At 40.5% G+C, this 13,232-nt stretch overlaps 1 protein-coding gene across 1 annotated transcript; it reads left to right on the forward strand.

Moving 5' to 3' along the window:
- Positions 1 to 447: 447 nt before the first annotated feature.
- Positions 448 to 10,630, forward strand: LOC123507745 (S1 RNA-binding domain-containing protein 1-like). The gene is made up of 17 exons (XM_045260914.1): positions 448 to 485; positions 1,265 to 1,395; positions 1,696 to 2,124; positions 2,495 to 2,709; positions 2,996 to 3,107; positions 3,237 to 3,344; positions 3,653 to 3,795; positions 4,075 to 4,243; positions 4,676 to 4,850; positions 5,165 to 5,308; positions 5,712 to 5,871; positions 6,483 to 6,682; positions 7,490 to 7,679; positions 7,864 to 8,043; positions 8,135 to 8,313; positions 8,581 to 8,751; positions 9,508 to 10,630. Exons 1-17 carry the CDS (start codon positions 470 to 472, stop codon positions 9,693 to 9,695), a joined length of 2,910 nt encoding a protein of 969 aa, XP_045116849.1. The 5' UTR covers positions 448 to 469; the 3' UTR covers positions 9,696 to 10,630.
- Positions 10,631 to 13,232: the final 2,602 nt, after the last annotated feature.

Raw genomic sequence — 13,232 nt, forward strand, 5'->3', positions numbered from 1 at the left:
TTTTTTTTTTATTCTAAATTTATCTATTTGTTCGTTCATTTATTTATTTGTATATTTATCTATTTTGCATATTTATTTATCTGTCCATTACGCCGTGAAGAACGAACGAGTAATTTGAAAACAAGCGCCATTAGAAGTCGTTCTTTATATACATCACACATAACAAAAAATATATTACCCAAAGATATTTCTACTCTAAATTATACAATAGATGAAAACAAATTCAACACTATGAATATCTACTCTAGATTTCCACGTTAATATAAACATTTAGCCATTCTACGTTTTGCTAATAGAAAAATAAATAATAGGAATCAAATTAAATCCAAAACATTTTGCTATAAGAAAGTACCATTTTTATTTATATTTTAAAAAGCAAGTTTGTTTCTTATAAAAAAATAACAGTTAAAGAAGTTAATATCATGAGCATACGTAAATGATCTCTACACTCTGTTCCCTCCACGCCAAAATGTCAACACAGGAGGGTAGGTTGTCCTCAGATCGACCTTATTTCTTCACCGATAACAAGCCACATTGCCTGTGCTGATGTGTATGCATGACTTGCGGTTCCTTCTGGTGTATTTAGCTTAGCAATTGATGAAATTCAAGGCATGGATGAATAAATATGATGTGAAATAGGAATGCCTCGATGTGGTCTGGAGAAGTTTGGAGGGATTGCAGGGCGATCATAAGTTTTTGTGTTGCTTTTCTGGTGGTGATAGCACGTGTAGGAATCAGGTATATAGTGTCAGGATCTCCAAGACCACACCGGGGTTATGTCGAGGGAAATAAATAATGATGAACTAGTCAATTATTTCCGAGTGTTTTATTTCCCAGAGTGGCATTGTGGATGGTGGCGAGGCGGTGTCAGGAGTGGGGCCAGCTGAAATGACCTGACTCTAACACTGATGGGTAGTTCAAGGATGTTAGACTCTTAGTTATGGAATTAGGAACGTCTGGATTAACCTTAATCGAACTTAATCTTAACATGCAGGCTTTCCTCCCCCCCACCCTCCAAACTCCTGCACCACTCGTGACACCAGCCTAATGGAACCTAACCTAACCAGAGTGCTGGGAATTAGATAAGCTCATAGTGTTTTTGAAAAGTTCTTGTGTTTTATGCTATCAAAAACAACAAAATATTGATTTCTGCATTAAAGTTACCTAATACATGTACTTACTACACACACACACACATACACAAAGCTCTTCACAATCCACCTTCCTCTGACTGATAGTAATTCAACACGCCTTTCCTCTGCAGCCCTGGACAGCTCCATCGAGATCCTGGAGGAGGTGCAGAATGTCAGGCCAATGAACTCTGGTGTAGCGCTGGAGGTGGAGGTTCTTTATGACGGCGATGGCAGCAGCAGCAATCACCCTCAGATCATACAGGTAGGTGTGCTGTGGTGGCAGTCAGAGTGCCGGGTGTCGAGGTGCAGTGCCCAAGCAAATCTGTCCAGTGGCATGTGTCAGAGTTTGAAGTGACAGAGATTTAGATACTCGGGAATAACCTTAGCATACTACATAGTTGAAACGTGTCTTTTTTTTTTTTTTTTTTTTTTCTGTCCATGATCTACAGAGCGGGTGCCGCTTAGCATTGGGAGGCATTGTAGTGTGGTTGTGTGGTGCAGGGAAAAGAAGAACAGTGGGATATCAATGCAGGTTGTAATACAAAACATTTTCACTCTGCAGCAGGATGAGGTGGAACACATTGCAACCAACAGTCTGCACCAAGAGCAGGAACAGCAGCAGCAGCAGCAGCAGCAGACGCCACCACCTAAGCGATCGCAGCGGCAGCGGCGACCAGTACAGCAGTACCATCAGCAGCAACTGGAGCAGCAGCAGGAGGCAGCACAGCAGAGGCTCCTACGACAACAGCAGCGGCAGCAGCAACAAAAGGAGCTGCAGCAAAAGCGAGCCCAACAAAGACAGATGCTGCAGATGCAACAAAAGCAGTTTCAACAGCAGCAGCAACAACAGCAGCAGCAGCAGCAACAGCAGAGCCAGGCACGGGGGGTGAAGCGCAAGGAACCGGAGGTGCAAGTGGTGCGGCAGGTCAAGGCACAGAAGACCAGCCGAGGGGAGGTGGGCGGTGCTGGCACTCTCAAGTACCGGAAGAGGGTGAGTGGCGAGTATTGGGCTGCTGGCTGGACCCTCAGCCATTTGTTTGTAGTTTAAGAGATTTCAAGACTCATCGTTAATCACCTAAAACACTTCACTGCATTCATCATTGCCAGAGACAAGTATTGATGGTGTGTGAACAATGAACAACCCATTATTAAGACTATGATCTTTAGAGGGTATTTGTCTATTTTTTCATTCCTTATCTTTTGAAATTCTCATTTTGTTGAACCCCATCCCAGCCCTTCCCCTTTAGAATGGGACAAGAGATAACCACCAGACATACTCGTAGATGTCAGTGTAGATAGAAAGAGTCAAGCATATTACATTTACTCTCAGTCAATTAGTCTGATGTTACATTCACCTTTAGATTCCAGATGATGACATCCAGATAGTGTTTGAGTGGGACCCGGCCAAGGTGATAGCGGAGAGGCAGAAGGTGGATGAGTGGGTAGCCAAGAATGTGGTAACCATGTTTGACCAGGAGAACACTTTGCCTTTCATCGCCCGCTACAGGAAGGACAAGACTGGCAACATGGACGTAGAGAAGCTGCGGGAAATCCAGAACACTTACTCTCAGTTAAAGTAAGTGTTATTTTAACCCCATTGGTGTGCCTGTTTATTTTGTCACTGATGGCACTTTATTTATAATACCCTCACTTAGGTGGGAATTGTCTACTATGTCTTTCAGAATTTTTTTAATATGTTAGGAAATCAGTAGTCAGTTATTTAGATCATGTTGATGCATCTCTTCATTTTGTGTCAGTGATTGATCATATGCTTATTTTCCAGCTTTTTTTTTTTTTTTATTATTCATATTGAAATAAGTAATATTCATGAAGAAGTAGATGTATGTTTCTGTGTTTCCTAGGCATGTTCAAGAGCGGGTGGTGAAGATCCTGAAGACAGACAATAAGAAGCTGCCGGACGACCGCAAAGTGTCACTGCTGCGAGCCACAACCATGCATGAAGTGGAGCACCTGGTGAGCTTTCATCCTGTTCCTCCTGCACTCTGATGTTGCTGTCTCTTAATGTATAATGCTAGGGATTTGTGTTCTAGAGGGAGTTCTTGGTTGTATTATTTCTGACACATGTTTATCTTGGCCACACAGACTGCTGCATACAAGGGCAGTGGGAAGCGGACTTATGCTGAGCGAGCACGTGAGCTGGGATTGGGGCCGGCTGCATTGGAGGTGCTGCAGGGCACACAGAACAAGTTTGTAAGTGTCCTAACTTTTCACTGAAGCATTTGTTGAACAAAGTGTTAGTTATAGTTGAATGTACATATTATTTTGAATAAGCTACTGGGTATATTTAGGTATGTTTATGTAATTTTTCAGTCTAACTATGGAATTTTTTTATCATGTCTTGGTGGCTGATGGATTCAGTGATCTGTGAAGATAATGACATCCTTCTTATGTTTCACTATTGAAAATGGCCTCTTTAATGTTGCCAAACCTTTCACACTGTCAGCTGGACACAGGATCAAGAGCCAGTCTGCATCATATTGGATTGGTCTGTCCCTCAGATTGACCAGCAGGAGCTGTACCCCCTGATTGATCCTAACCGTGAGGGCCTGCGCAGTGTGGAAGAGGTGGAGCAGGGGCTGCAGCACATCATTGCTGACATCATCAGCAAGGACGCCAAAGTGTTGGACTGTGTGCGCCGCCTGTGAGTGTTGTGGTGATGGGCTGCACTGAGAACACTTAAAAAGAGAGAGAGAGAGAGAGAGAGAGTCAGCTTGGAGACATAATGGCAGACCTTGAGGATTGAGTTTACATTCATGTAGGGCACAAAAGAAATGCAGCCATTTCAAGCCTTTAATGCTATTATGTCATATAATTAGGGTAATACATACAAGATAAACAATTGGAAAATCTTAAAGATGTTAAGTTTCATATATAATGTATTTATAACTATTATCCTTATATTCCCAATTGCTACCTGAAGGATGAAGAATTGTGAGCCACTGTTGGAGTGCAGCAAGGCACGGAAGCAGCAGAAGAGGGACCAGGGCAAGGTGGCCAGCAGAGGACCAGGACCCAGTGATGATCTCTGTGCCAAATATGAACATTACTTTGATTTTAAGTGCATGGCATGGCACACCAAGCCCCATGCAGTGAGTGAAGCTCCCTTGTGGCCCCAGGCTCTTATTATCATTCAGCTTAGTATCTTCATTTTTTTCTTAATGGGATTAGAGAGCTCATTAATCTCTGCTGCTTTGCTGACATGGGTTCCTCCACTCACTGTCTCCTCTGATATACTTTTGACTTCTTGTTAGATTAAACTAGAGTGAATTGTAAGTTTGCAGCAGGCATTCTCCTCTCTGATGTTCATCCTTGTTATGTCTTCTAACTGGTCTTCTTTAATCTACTTTTCACTTTTAATCAGATAAAATTATGGTAAATTTGAGATTTTATCATAATTGTATCCTGGTGATCTTGTGAATATCACTTTGAGTATAGTTATTGGGATACATTGTAGGTTATAAGAGTGTGTGTGCATTGTTACTGAGTGTGACAAGGTGTGTATTGGGTTGTAACCTTTGCAGATCCTGGCCATGAACCGCGGAGATCACCAGGGAGTGTTGAGTGTCAAGATCGTCATTCCAGAGAACACATATCGCTATTTCTTCAACTTCTGTCAGCAGAAATGGCTGGGTCACTCTCAGCATTACCGCACCCAGCTTGTCATGATGAGCACCGAAGATAGCTGGGAGAGACTGGGTGTGTTACTCTCCTTTACTGCCATTGTTTGATCTACTCAGGTCTTCAATAACCATTTCATACACAAGATCAACACATGAACTGCCTTTTTTTTTTTTTTTTTTTTTTTTTTTTTTTTGTAGAGGTGAATCTCTGTCAGTGGGGCCAGCATATTTGTTCCACTCATGTCTCTTGTATTATTCTTTCTCTTCTAAAAAAAAAAAAACACCACATTTGAGTCTCTATAAAACACTCTTAGTCTTATCCACCTTTCAGATAGATGAAACTCCTTTTTGTCCAATGTGTAAGACTTTTGCATTTTCTCCGCCCGTCAGTGAGGCCCTTCATGCAGCGACAAATCCGCAGTGAGTTGACAGAAAAGGCTGAGATAGCGTCTGTAGAGGTGTTCGCTGCAAACCTGAGGAAGCTGCTGCTCACCCCACCAGTGCGAGGGAAGACAGTGCTTGCTATTGATCCGGGTGTGTAATATTGTGGTAACCCCTCTGAAACACTTCTGTGCCTCACCTTCTCTATGTTCAGAGGGTGTTTTTATGGTTCTAGTGGCAGATTTACAGGAGTTCTACATTACTAACTGGAGAAACACACTTGAAAATCTAGCTTACCATCTCTGTGGCCTTACAAAAGAGTTGTATTAAGAGAGGAAGTGTTTCAGAATAGAAGCTCTCTCTCTCTCTCTCTCTCTCTCTCTCTCTCTCTCTCTCTCTCTCTCTCTCTCTCTCTCTCTCTCTCTCTCTCTCTCTCTCTCTCTCTCTCTCTCTCTCTCTCTCTCTCTCTCTCTCTCTCTCTCTCTCTCTCTCTCTCTCTCTCTCTCAGCACAAGCAAGCAAAACCACCATTACTGACCCTTACAATTTGTCCGCAGGTTTTTCCAATGGCTGTAAGATAGGAGTGACCAATCCAAATGGTGACAAGCTGCTCACCACTACTATATATCCCTTCCGCGGTAACCAGCAGATGCAGGTGGAGGACTGGACCAAAGACCACAATGCCCGCACCCTCAGAGAGATCGTCCACAAGTTTGGGTAAAGAGTCAGGTTGGCGCATGCATACACTCTATTGAACCCAGCGAGGGATGTCTTGTAGTGTGTGTGTGTGTGTATGGAGGATAAGGATTGTTGTGTTTCAGGGACAGATTCAAGCCTGTTGTCTATCTTGCTTCATGTTGTTTGATGCAAGTTTGTGTTTAGTATAAGGAGTGTAGTGGGACAGTTAGTGTAAGGTTTTGATGATCAGTTTTCTTGCTCTTAGTCTGCCTATAGTTTCATTTCCTTGTGTGTTTTGCGGAACTTTTGTAGTAATAGCATTAGTATGAATGTTTAGGCTTACCTTCTTATTTCCTCTTTACAATATTAAAGTTTTGGATGTTTGTATTGATCCTTTACATAATTTTTAAATACTTCTGAAATTTAAGAGAGTGCTTCAGTAATGTACTTCCAAATGTTTCTGTGAATCTTTTTTATCCATCATTGCTTTGGTTGTTAGACTCTGTAAATAATTCCCTTGGGGTGTGAGCTTTTTGTGGTGGGTTGGGTGAGAGCACTGAGAGATGACTTAACGAAGGTCTCTACAGATCCTTTGCAGTGCATCTGAATGCTTCAGTGAGGGATAGACAATATTAGTAATCTTTCTTCAGGTGTGAGCTGTTTGCTGTGGGTAATGGCTGTGGGTGCCGGGAGACAGAGACTTACCTGAGCCGCCTCATTGCCCAGAAGTGCTTTGAGCCATACAACGTGCAGTACACTATCATCAATGAGACTGGTGCTTCACAGTACTCTGTGTCTGCCGAGGCCAAGATGGAATTCCCGGATCTCGATCCTAACCACATTAGTGCCTGTGAGTTGTAGGTAACTAGCCCTCATGTTTCAGCCTTGTGGGGTGTGTGTGTGTGCTCCCTAGACTTCTATTAATGATTCTGAGTGCCGGTGTTTGTGCTCATTTGCAGTCTTTCTATTATTCATTGCCTTTTTTTAGTGATCATGGTTTGCAGAAGGGCATGCTGACTTGAGGGACCATGTGTATTGTTGATCCCTTTTTATTACATTGTGTTTGGATCCTATCATCAAGGCAGTGGATATTAACAGTGCTTATGTTCATTTTAATATATTTTGCTATATAAGTAGATAATGGTGAAAATTAGTATTAGATGGAGACTGATTTGAGATGCCTACAAGCAAGGAAGGAGTTTAAAAATTTATACCACTTGTTTGCCATGCAGTGTCCTGATTACATGTCACAAAAAAGATAGAGAAATTTTAAGTAATGGTTTCATCTTGTATTTGTGAGGAGACATGTTAGGAAAGAAACAGTTGAGAGTTTTGTAAGTAGTGGAAGAAATACAGTATAATCAGATGTGAAGCCTCACTGTGATGGAAGTGTTTGTCATGTGGTGTGATCAGACAATGAGAGGGAGTCTTATCTGTCATGGTAAGGTAGGCAGGGCAAGCTTGAACCTGCTGGATGATATGGACTTGTGAAAACTGCAGTATATGTAGTCCAGTGAAAAGCAATCCATTTTTCATTGAGGCGTAGCAACAAAGACACAATGGGATGCAGATTAGTGTATTGTTTTGATATCCTCTCCAAAGAGTGCAGCTTGAAGTAGCACCATTCATCGTTTCTTTCATTGGTGTTGGTCATCAGTGTCGCTGGCGCGGCGGCTCCAAGACCCACTGCTGGAGTACATCAAGGTACATCCCATGCACATGGGTGTTGGCATGTACCAGCACGACATTCCTGAGCGCATCCTCCACGCTTCACTCGACTCTGTCATGACGGAGTGTGTCTCCTTTGTCGGCGTTGATATCAACTGTGCTTCAGAATTTGTACTAAGGTGAGTTTCAAGCTTAATTTTCAAGTGTTACTCCATGTTCTGTTTAGTGCAATGTAGAAGTTGGACGACTGAATGATGAGTGTTTTGATTGGTAACTTTAACAGGCAGTGTGAAGTATGGAAGCAAGTAGTGTGTTTACGCAGAGTTTTACTCACTGTTCACGAATATGTCTACCACTTTGCAGGAAACTGTCTGGCTTGAACAAGTCACGTGCAGCAAATATAGTGGAGTACAGGAAGACCAAGGGGCCTTTCATAAACAGGGAGCAGCTGAAGTCTGTGAAAGGGGTAGGGCCTCGCACCTTTGAGCAGTGTGTAGGCTTCATCAGAATTATGCCTGAAACACTTGCCAATGAAGTCAACAGGTAAACATTTCACAGATATTACCTACTATATAATATCAGTATCTAAGTTCTATAGACCCATTTACTTAACTGTAATATGTTTGACTTCCAGAACTCCCCAAGGAAAGAAACGAGCTGCAAAGGAACCAATAAACCCACTGGACCGCACAATGATCCACCCGGAGTCCTACGATGCAGCATCAAAGTTCACAGGCATGGTCGGTGTGCACCAGCATGACATTGGCAGTGAACACTTCATCCGCACTCTGCAACACTTCATGCAGACAGCCAGTGAGTTTAAACACCATGGTAATCCTTTTTTCTTTTTAAATATAAGAGGAACACTGACCTAGAGCAACAAAAGAATAAAAATAATGGGCCTTCTGAGGTGCCAGTCCCTTGAATAAGATAAAAGAAGGATCATCCAAAATTGGAGTATTTTCAGACAGCATTTGTTATTAGCATTAGATTACCTTTATGGTATGTACAATTCACACCAATAATGCATTCCAATATTTCATTGTTTTGCTTCTGTAGTTTAAGGATGTTGTGTTTCAGGTGTGGAGGATGTAGCCAGGCAGTGTGAGGTGAGTCTGCCCACCATGCAGCTCATCATTGAGGGTCTGGCTCAGCCGCTGGACTACGACATCCGAGCACAGTTTGAAAAGCCACTCTTCCGCCAGGGTGTCACTTCCATAGACGACATATCTCTGGGCACCAAGCTCACAGGTGGGTTGTGTCTGATTGTTTTTATCCCTCTCTTTGATTATCTCATTACATATTAGTAGTAGTTTTCACTGTTCAATTTTGTGATTTAATTTTACCAAAAAGTTGATCATTCGTACTGAAATTACTTATTTACATATGTTTGAATGTATTTATTTCATGTTTATTATACAAATATGCTAATAATGAGTTTAAATGTACAATGGAATCTTGGGTACCAAATGCCTCCATTTTTCAACAAATTGGTTTCCAAACAAAATTTTGAGATAGCAATTCCTTTCGTTGCCATGCCATAATTTCATTTTCAAACAAAGTTACTGAATTCTAAACACTAAAAGATGTGTTATGACCACCTCTCCTGTTTATCACTCCTTTATATCACTCTGTAAGGCTTCCCTCACTAGGTTGGTGACAAAGAGAATATCTGTACTTTCTAAACAGTATCTCCTGATGAGTTTTGTCACTAGAGTCATTCAATACATCCCATCTGGATAAATCATTTCTGATCTGGAGATGTGAGTGACAGTCTTGGCAATGGGAATATCTGTCATTAGCTGCTGAGACGGTGGATGGGTATCTGGGAATTAACTAATATACTTTACATTGATCTCTATAGAGAAAATAGTTTCAGTTACCAAACACTTAATGTTTTGAACAACTTTGAGAAATTAATCAAGTTCAGGAACGGTATTATTGAATGCTGTAAGTTTCCATTCCTGCATCACTGCAAAATAGCCAAGCCACATTGTCTTCCTACAGGTTCTGTCAGAAATGTGGTTCACTTTGGAGCCTTTGTAGATGTTGGTCTTGGTCAGGACGGGCTGGTACATTCCTCCAGGATGGGTGGGATACAGCTGGAGCTCGGTAATGTAGTGGAAGTGACTGTTGTTAATCTTGACAAAGCTCGTGGACGGATTGGGTTAATGCTACATAGAGTGTTGAGTTGAAAACTCTGTGGTGGGGGGAATGTATTTAGTTGCAATGAGCACAAAGCTAAAATGTTCTTGATGCAACAAGAGTGCATTGCGTTCCTGTGCAGAAGAATGTTCCTTAGAATACTTTTCCGCCTTGATGAATGGGTTCCAGTATTGCATTGATGTGAATGAACAACACTATTGAGTTTGTACTTGAATTCAGTAGAAGCAACTTGTTTATTACATATGATATAGTATGTATGGACCTGTTGTGTGTTTGTCCAGAGTTCCTAACTGGCCACACACTAATAACTACCAAGATGCTGGAGGCCCTTGTACATATTCTTTAAATGTCAAGGATAAGTTGTTGGGAAAGGAGACTTTGTCCCACAGAACTTTTATATATAGGGTAGACTATGAGTGATTGTCTGAATGGACCCATTCAGACAAGTACTTCCACTATGTGATGGAAGAATTTTTTTTCATGTTACACTTCATATTACCATTCCATATAACTTTTCTGGTGATAAGAAATTACCTTTGTAATTTTGTACCATCACATGAAATTGTCACCCAGTCCACACACAAATCTGCATCTTAATCCTCAAGCAAAGGTTTAGAACTCATGACTTGGTGATCAGACTAGTACCAGCAGCAGTGATGAAACACAGACTTTTATTAAATAAGGCAGCGTGTGCTGTGATGCAACATCTTAGGCAATCATGCAAGGAGTGTGTAATTGATACTATTTGTGCAAAGTGCAGTGAATTTCTTTTGTGAAGACCATCCAAAATAATATTGTATTGCATTTGGGCATGTTTGATTATTGAACAATTTACTTTGTCTTGAAAACAAAAATATTATTTAATGATTTGTGATTTTTCATTATTAATGTAAAATGTTGTAAGGAAGGGACTACAACATGTCATCTAAAATTAGTTTTGATAAATAAAATATTAAAAGATACATTTCCTTCTTTCAAAAGCATTGAATATTATTAGAATGAAGTCCAGTAATAAAGATGGGTGTCTTTCCACTTTCCCTTAGCATTGGTATAGTGTACCTTGTCACACAATGACAGGTAGTGGTAGGACGACTTTATTAAATTCTTTGATACTGAGCAACATGAATTGAAGGATGAAAAAAAGGGTTTCAGGGTTTCATGAGATGAGAAGACCAGTGGTATATGCCACAGCACAGTCATAACCTTGATCCCAAAATGGTGGGTTGGGAAGGGTAGCCCTGTGGAGGTAGGGCATGCATGGGCTGTATGTGTTTTGGAGATGAAGGAAGATGACAATTCAAGTATTACAACCTTAAATGGTCTCTTATCTTTTAAATTATTCATAAATATTGTCATGTGTTAGGCACATAGATGAAGAGAGGAGAACAGGGTTCTGTGTTCTGCAGGATGGAGCAACGCATCTAGTAAAACAAGGAAAAATAAAAAATATTTTATTCAAATATATCAGTGAACTGGTCATAAGAGAGAGAGAGCAGCTAATTCTGAAGCTTATTATTATTATATTTTCCTAATGTGAAAAGATGAGTGGCTTACTTCAATGAAAATCTAAAGGAAATACAGAAGGAGGCAGGGAATCAAGAGTGTACTGGAGAAAGCCATGAAAGATTGAGAATAATGCTGGTCAATACTTACTCTCAACCCAGTAATGCCATCCCCTCCCAAACACCCCACACCTGGCAGCCAACACTCTTGCCACCACTCACCCATGCCAGTTTGTGAATATTTGCATGTCTGTGTGAAGATAGACAGGTAAGCAGGGAATTTGATAGACTGACAGATAGATAGATGTATAGGTAGGTAGATAGATAGTTGAAAATAGACAAATTCATGGATAGATAATTGATAGATAAGATAGATAGGCATGAGAGAAATATCATAGTCTGCCTTTCAGATACCTCGCTTTTTCTTTTCCCATGGGAAATGCCAACACTCGCTTTGAAACTAGAAAGAATTTAATATTTACTGCTTTGCCAAATAACCATGGCTAGATACGATATCAAAACGAAAGATGTCATAATAACCTATAAATCGATATATGAAATTTGTACAATAGTTGAAAATAGACAAATTCATGGATAGATAATTGATAGATAAGATAGATAGGCATGAGAGAAATTTTTTTTTTTTTTTTTTTTTTTCAGTAAGGCCTATAGCGCCTGTAGGCACACTTGAAGAGTGTATTGGAAACGCTGTTCAGCTTCCGCCCATTAGTGGTGCAGGCAATTTTATTTATAGTGGTACCCATATTAGGGCCCATATCACTGCCCAAGCTCATCTTGAGTGTAACCACCTAGAACCTGGGTATCATGGTGATATGTAGGTAACTTTAAACCACTCGACAAATGGCAAAGTGTTTTAAGGCTGTACGAGGTGGGATTCGAACCTACGCGTGGACGTCTGCCCGATCCCACGCTCGCCACCTTATCCACTATGCCACCGCCTCCCGTCTGCCTTTCAGATACCTCACTTTTTTCTTTTCCCATTTAGGTAGCAGATAGTTATCATAGACATTTCTACCACAGTAGGTACAGCCAGTCAGACACTGCCACCACAGGATCAAGATCACATATCTTCAGTGGTGGTGGTGGTGATGACTGGTGGAGTGATGGTGCTGGTGGTTGTGTGTTTGATGTTGCTGCTGTTCAGTCTTGCCATGCAGCCAGACCCACTAACACACCCATACATAGTCAAAAACACACTCATATATACATATATACCCACAACACTCGTATATACACTCAAGCATACCCAGAAACAACTTAAATACACCAAGACACACATATACATACACACAAGTGAAATGAGGTGTTGTCATATTCCCGACAAGATGAGGGTAAACCAGCAATGCAAGCCGTTGTCAGTATTACCATTTTTACCACAATGCTCCAAGAGTCCACAGTAAGCCACACATGTCTTTAGATAGAGCCACAAGTCTAGTTTTTCATACCCAGTAGTTAAACATATGATATGACTTAATTTTGATGTAGGGAAGAGTTGAATAAAGGCAATATAGCATGCCCAGCTGCTCCATTGATGTTGCCACCCCCACAGGCCCATTACCCCTGGTCCTGGTAGCCAGCCCCAGCCTGCCGGGTTCAATACTTTTCCCATATATTTCCTAACGATGATATTACACTTTTATGGTATGTCCTTTTATTTATTTATTTTTTTTTTTTTTTTTATTTATTTTTTTTTTTTACATTGTTGTCTTTGAAGTGTTTTCTGTGCCTCAGTTTGGTAAATGTATGGCGTTTACTGCTGTTTTATGAGGTAAATTTGAGCTTTCTCAGCGGTCAAAATTTCCATCTTAGCATATAGTTTTTTTTTTTTTATTTCAAGCTATAACTGGGCCTCTATGGTATATAAGAATCTCCTATGTTCATTTAAGTGTGAAATCAACGCATTGAGTCAAATAGGTGAACTTTGTAATGTTGTTTAGTCCTATAAAACATCAATTATATATATATATATATATATATATATATATATATATATATATATATATATATATATATATATATATATATATATATATATATATATAT

Source organism: Portunus trituberculatus, chromosome 23 (genome assembly GCF_017591435.1).
Source record: "Portunus trituberculatus isolate SZX2019 chromosome 23, ASM1759143v1, whole genome shotgun sequence".
Classification (NCBI taxonomy): Eukaryota; Metazoa; Arthropoda; class Malacostraca; order Decapoda; family Portunidae; genus Portunus; species Portunus trituberculatus.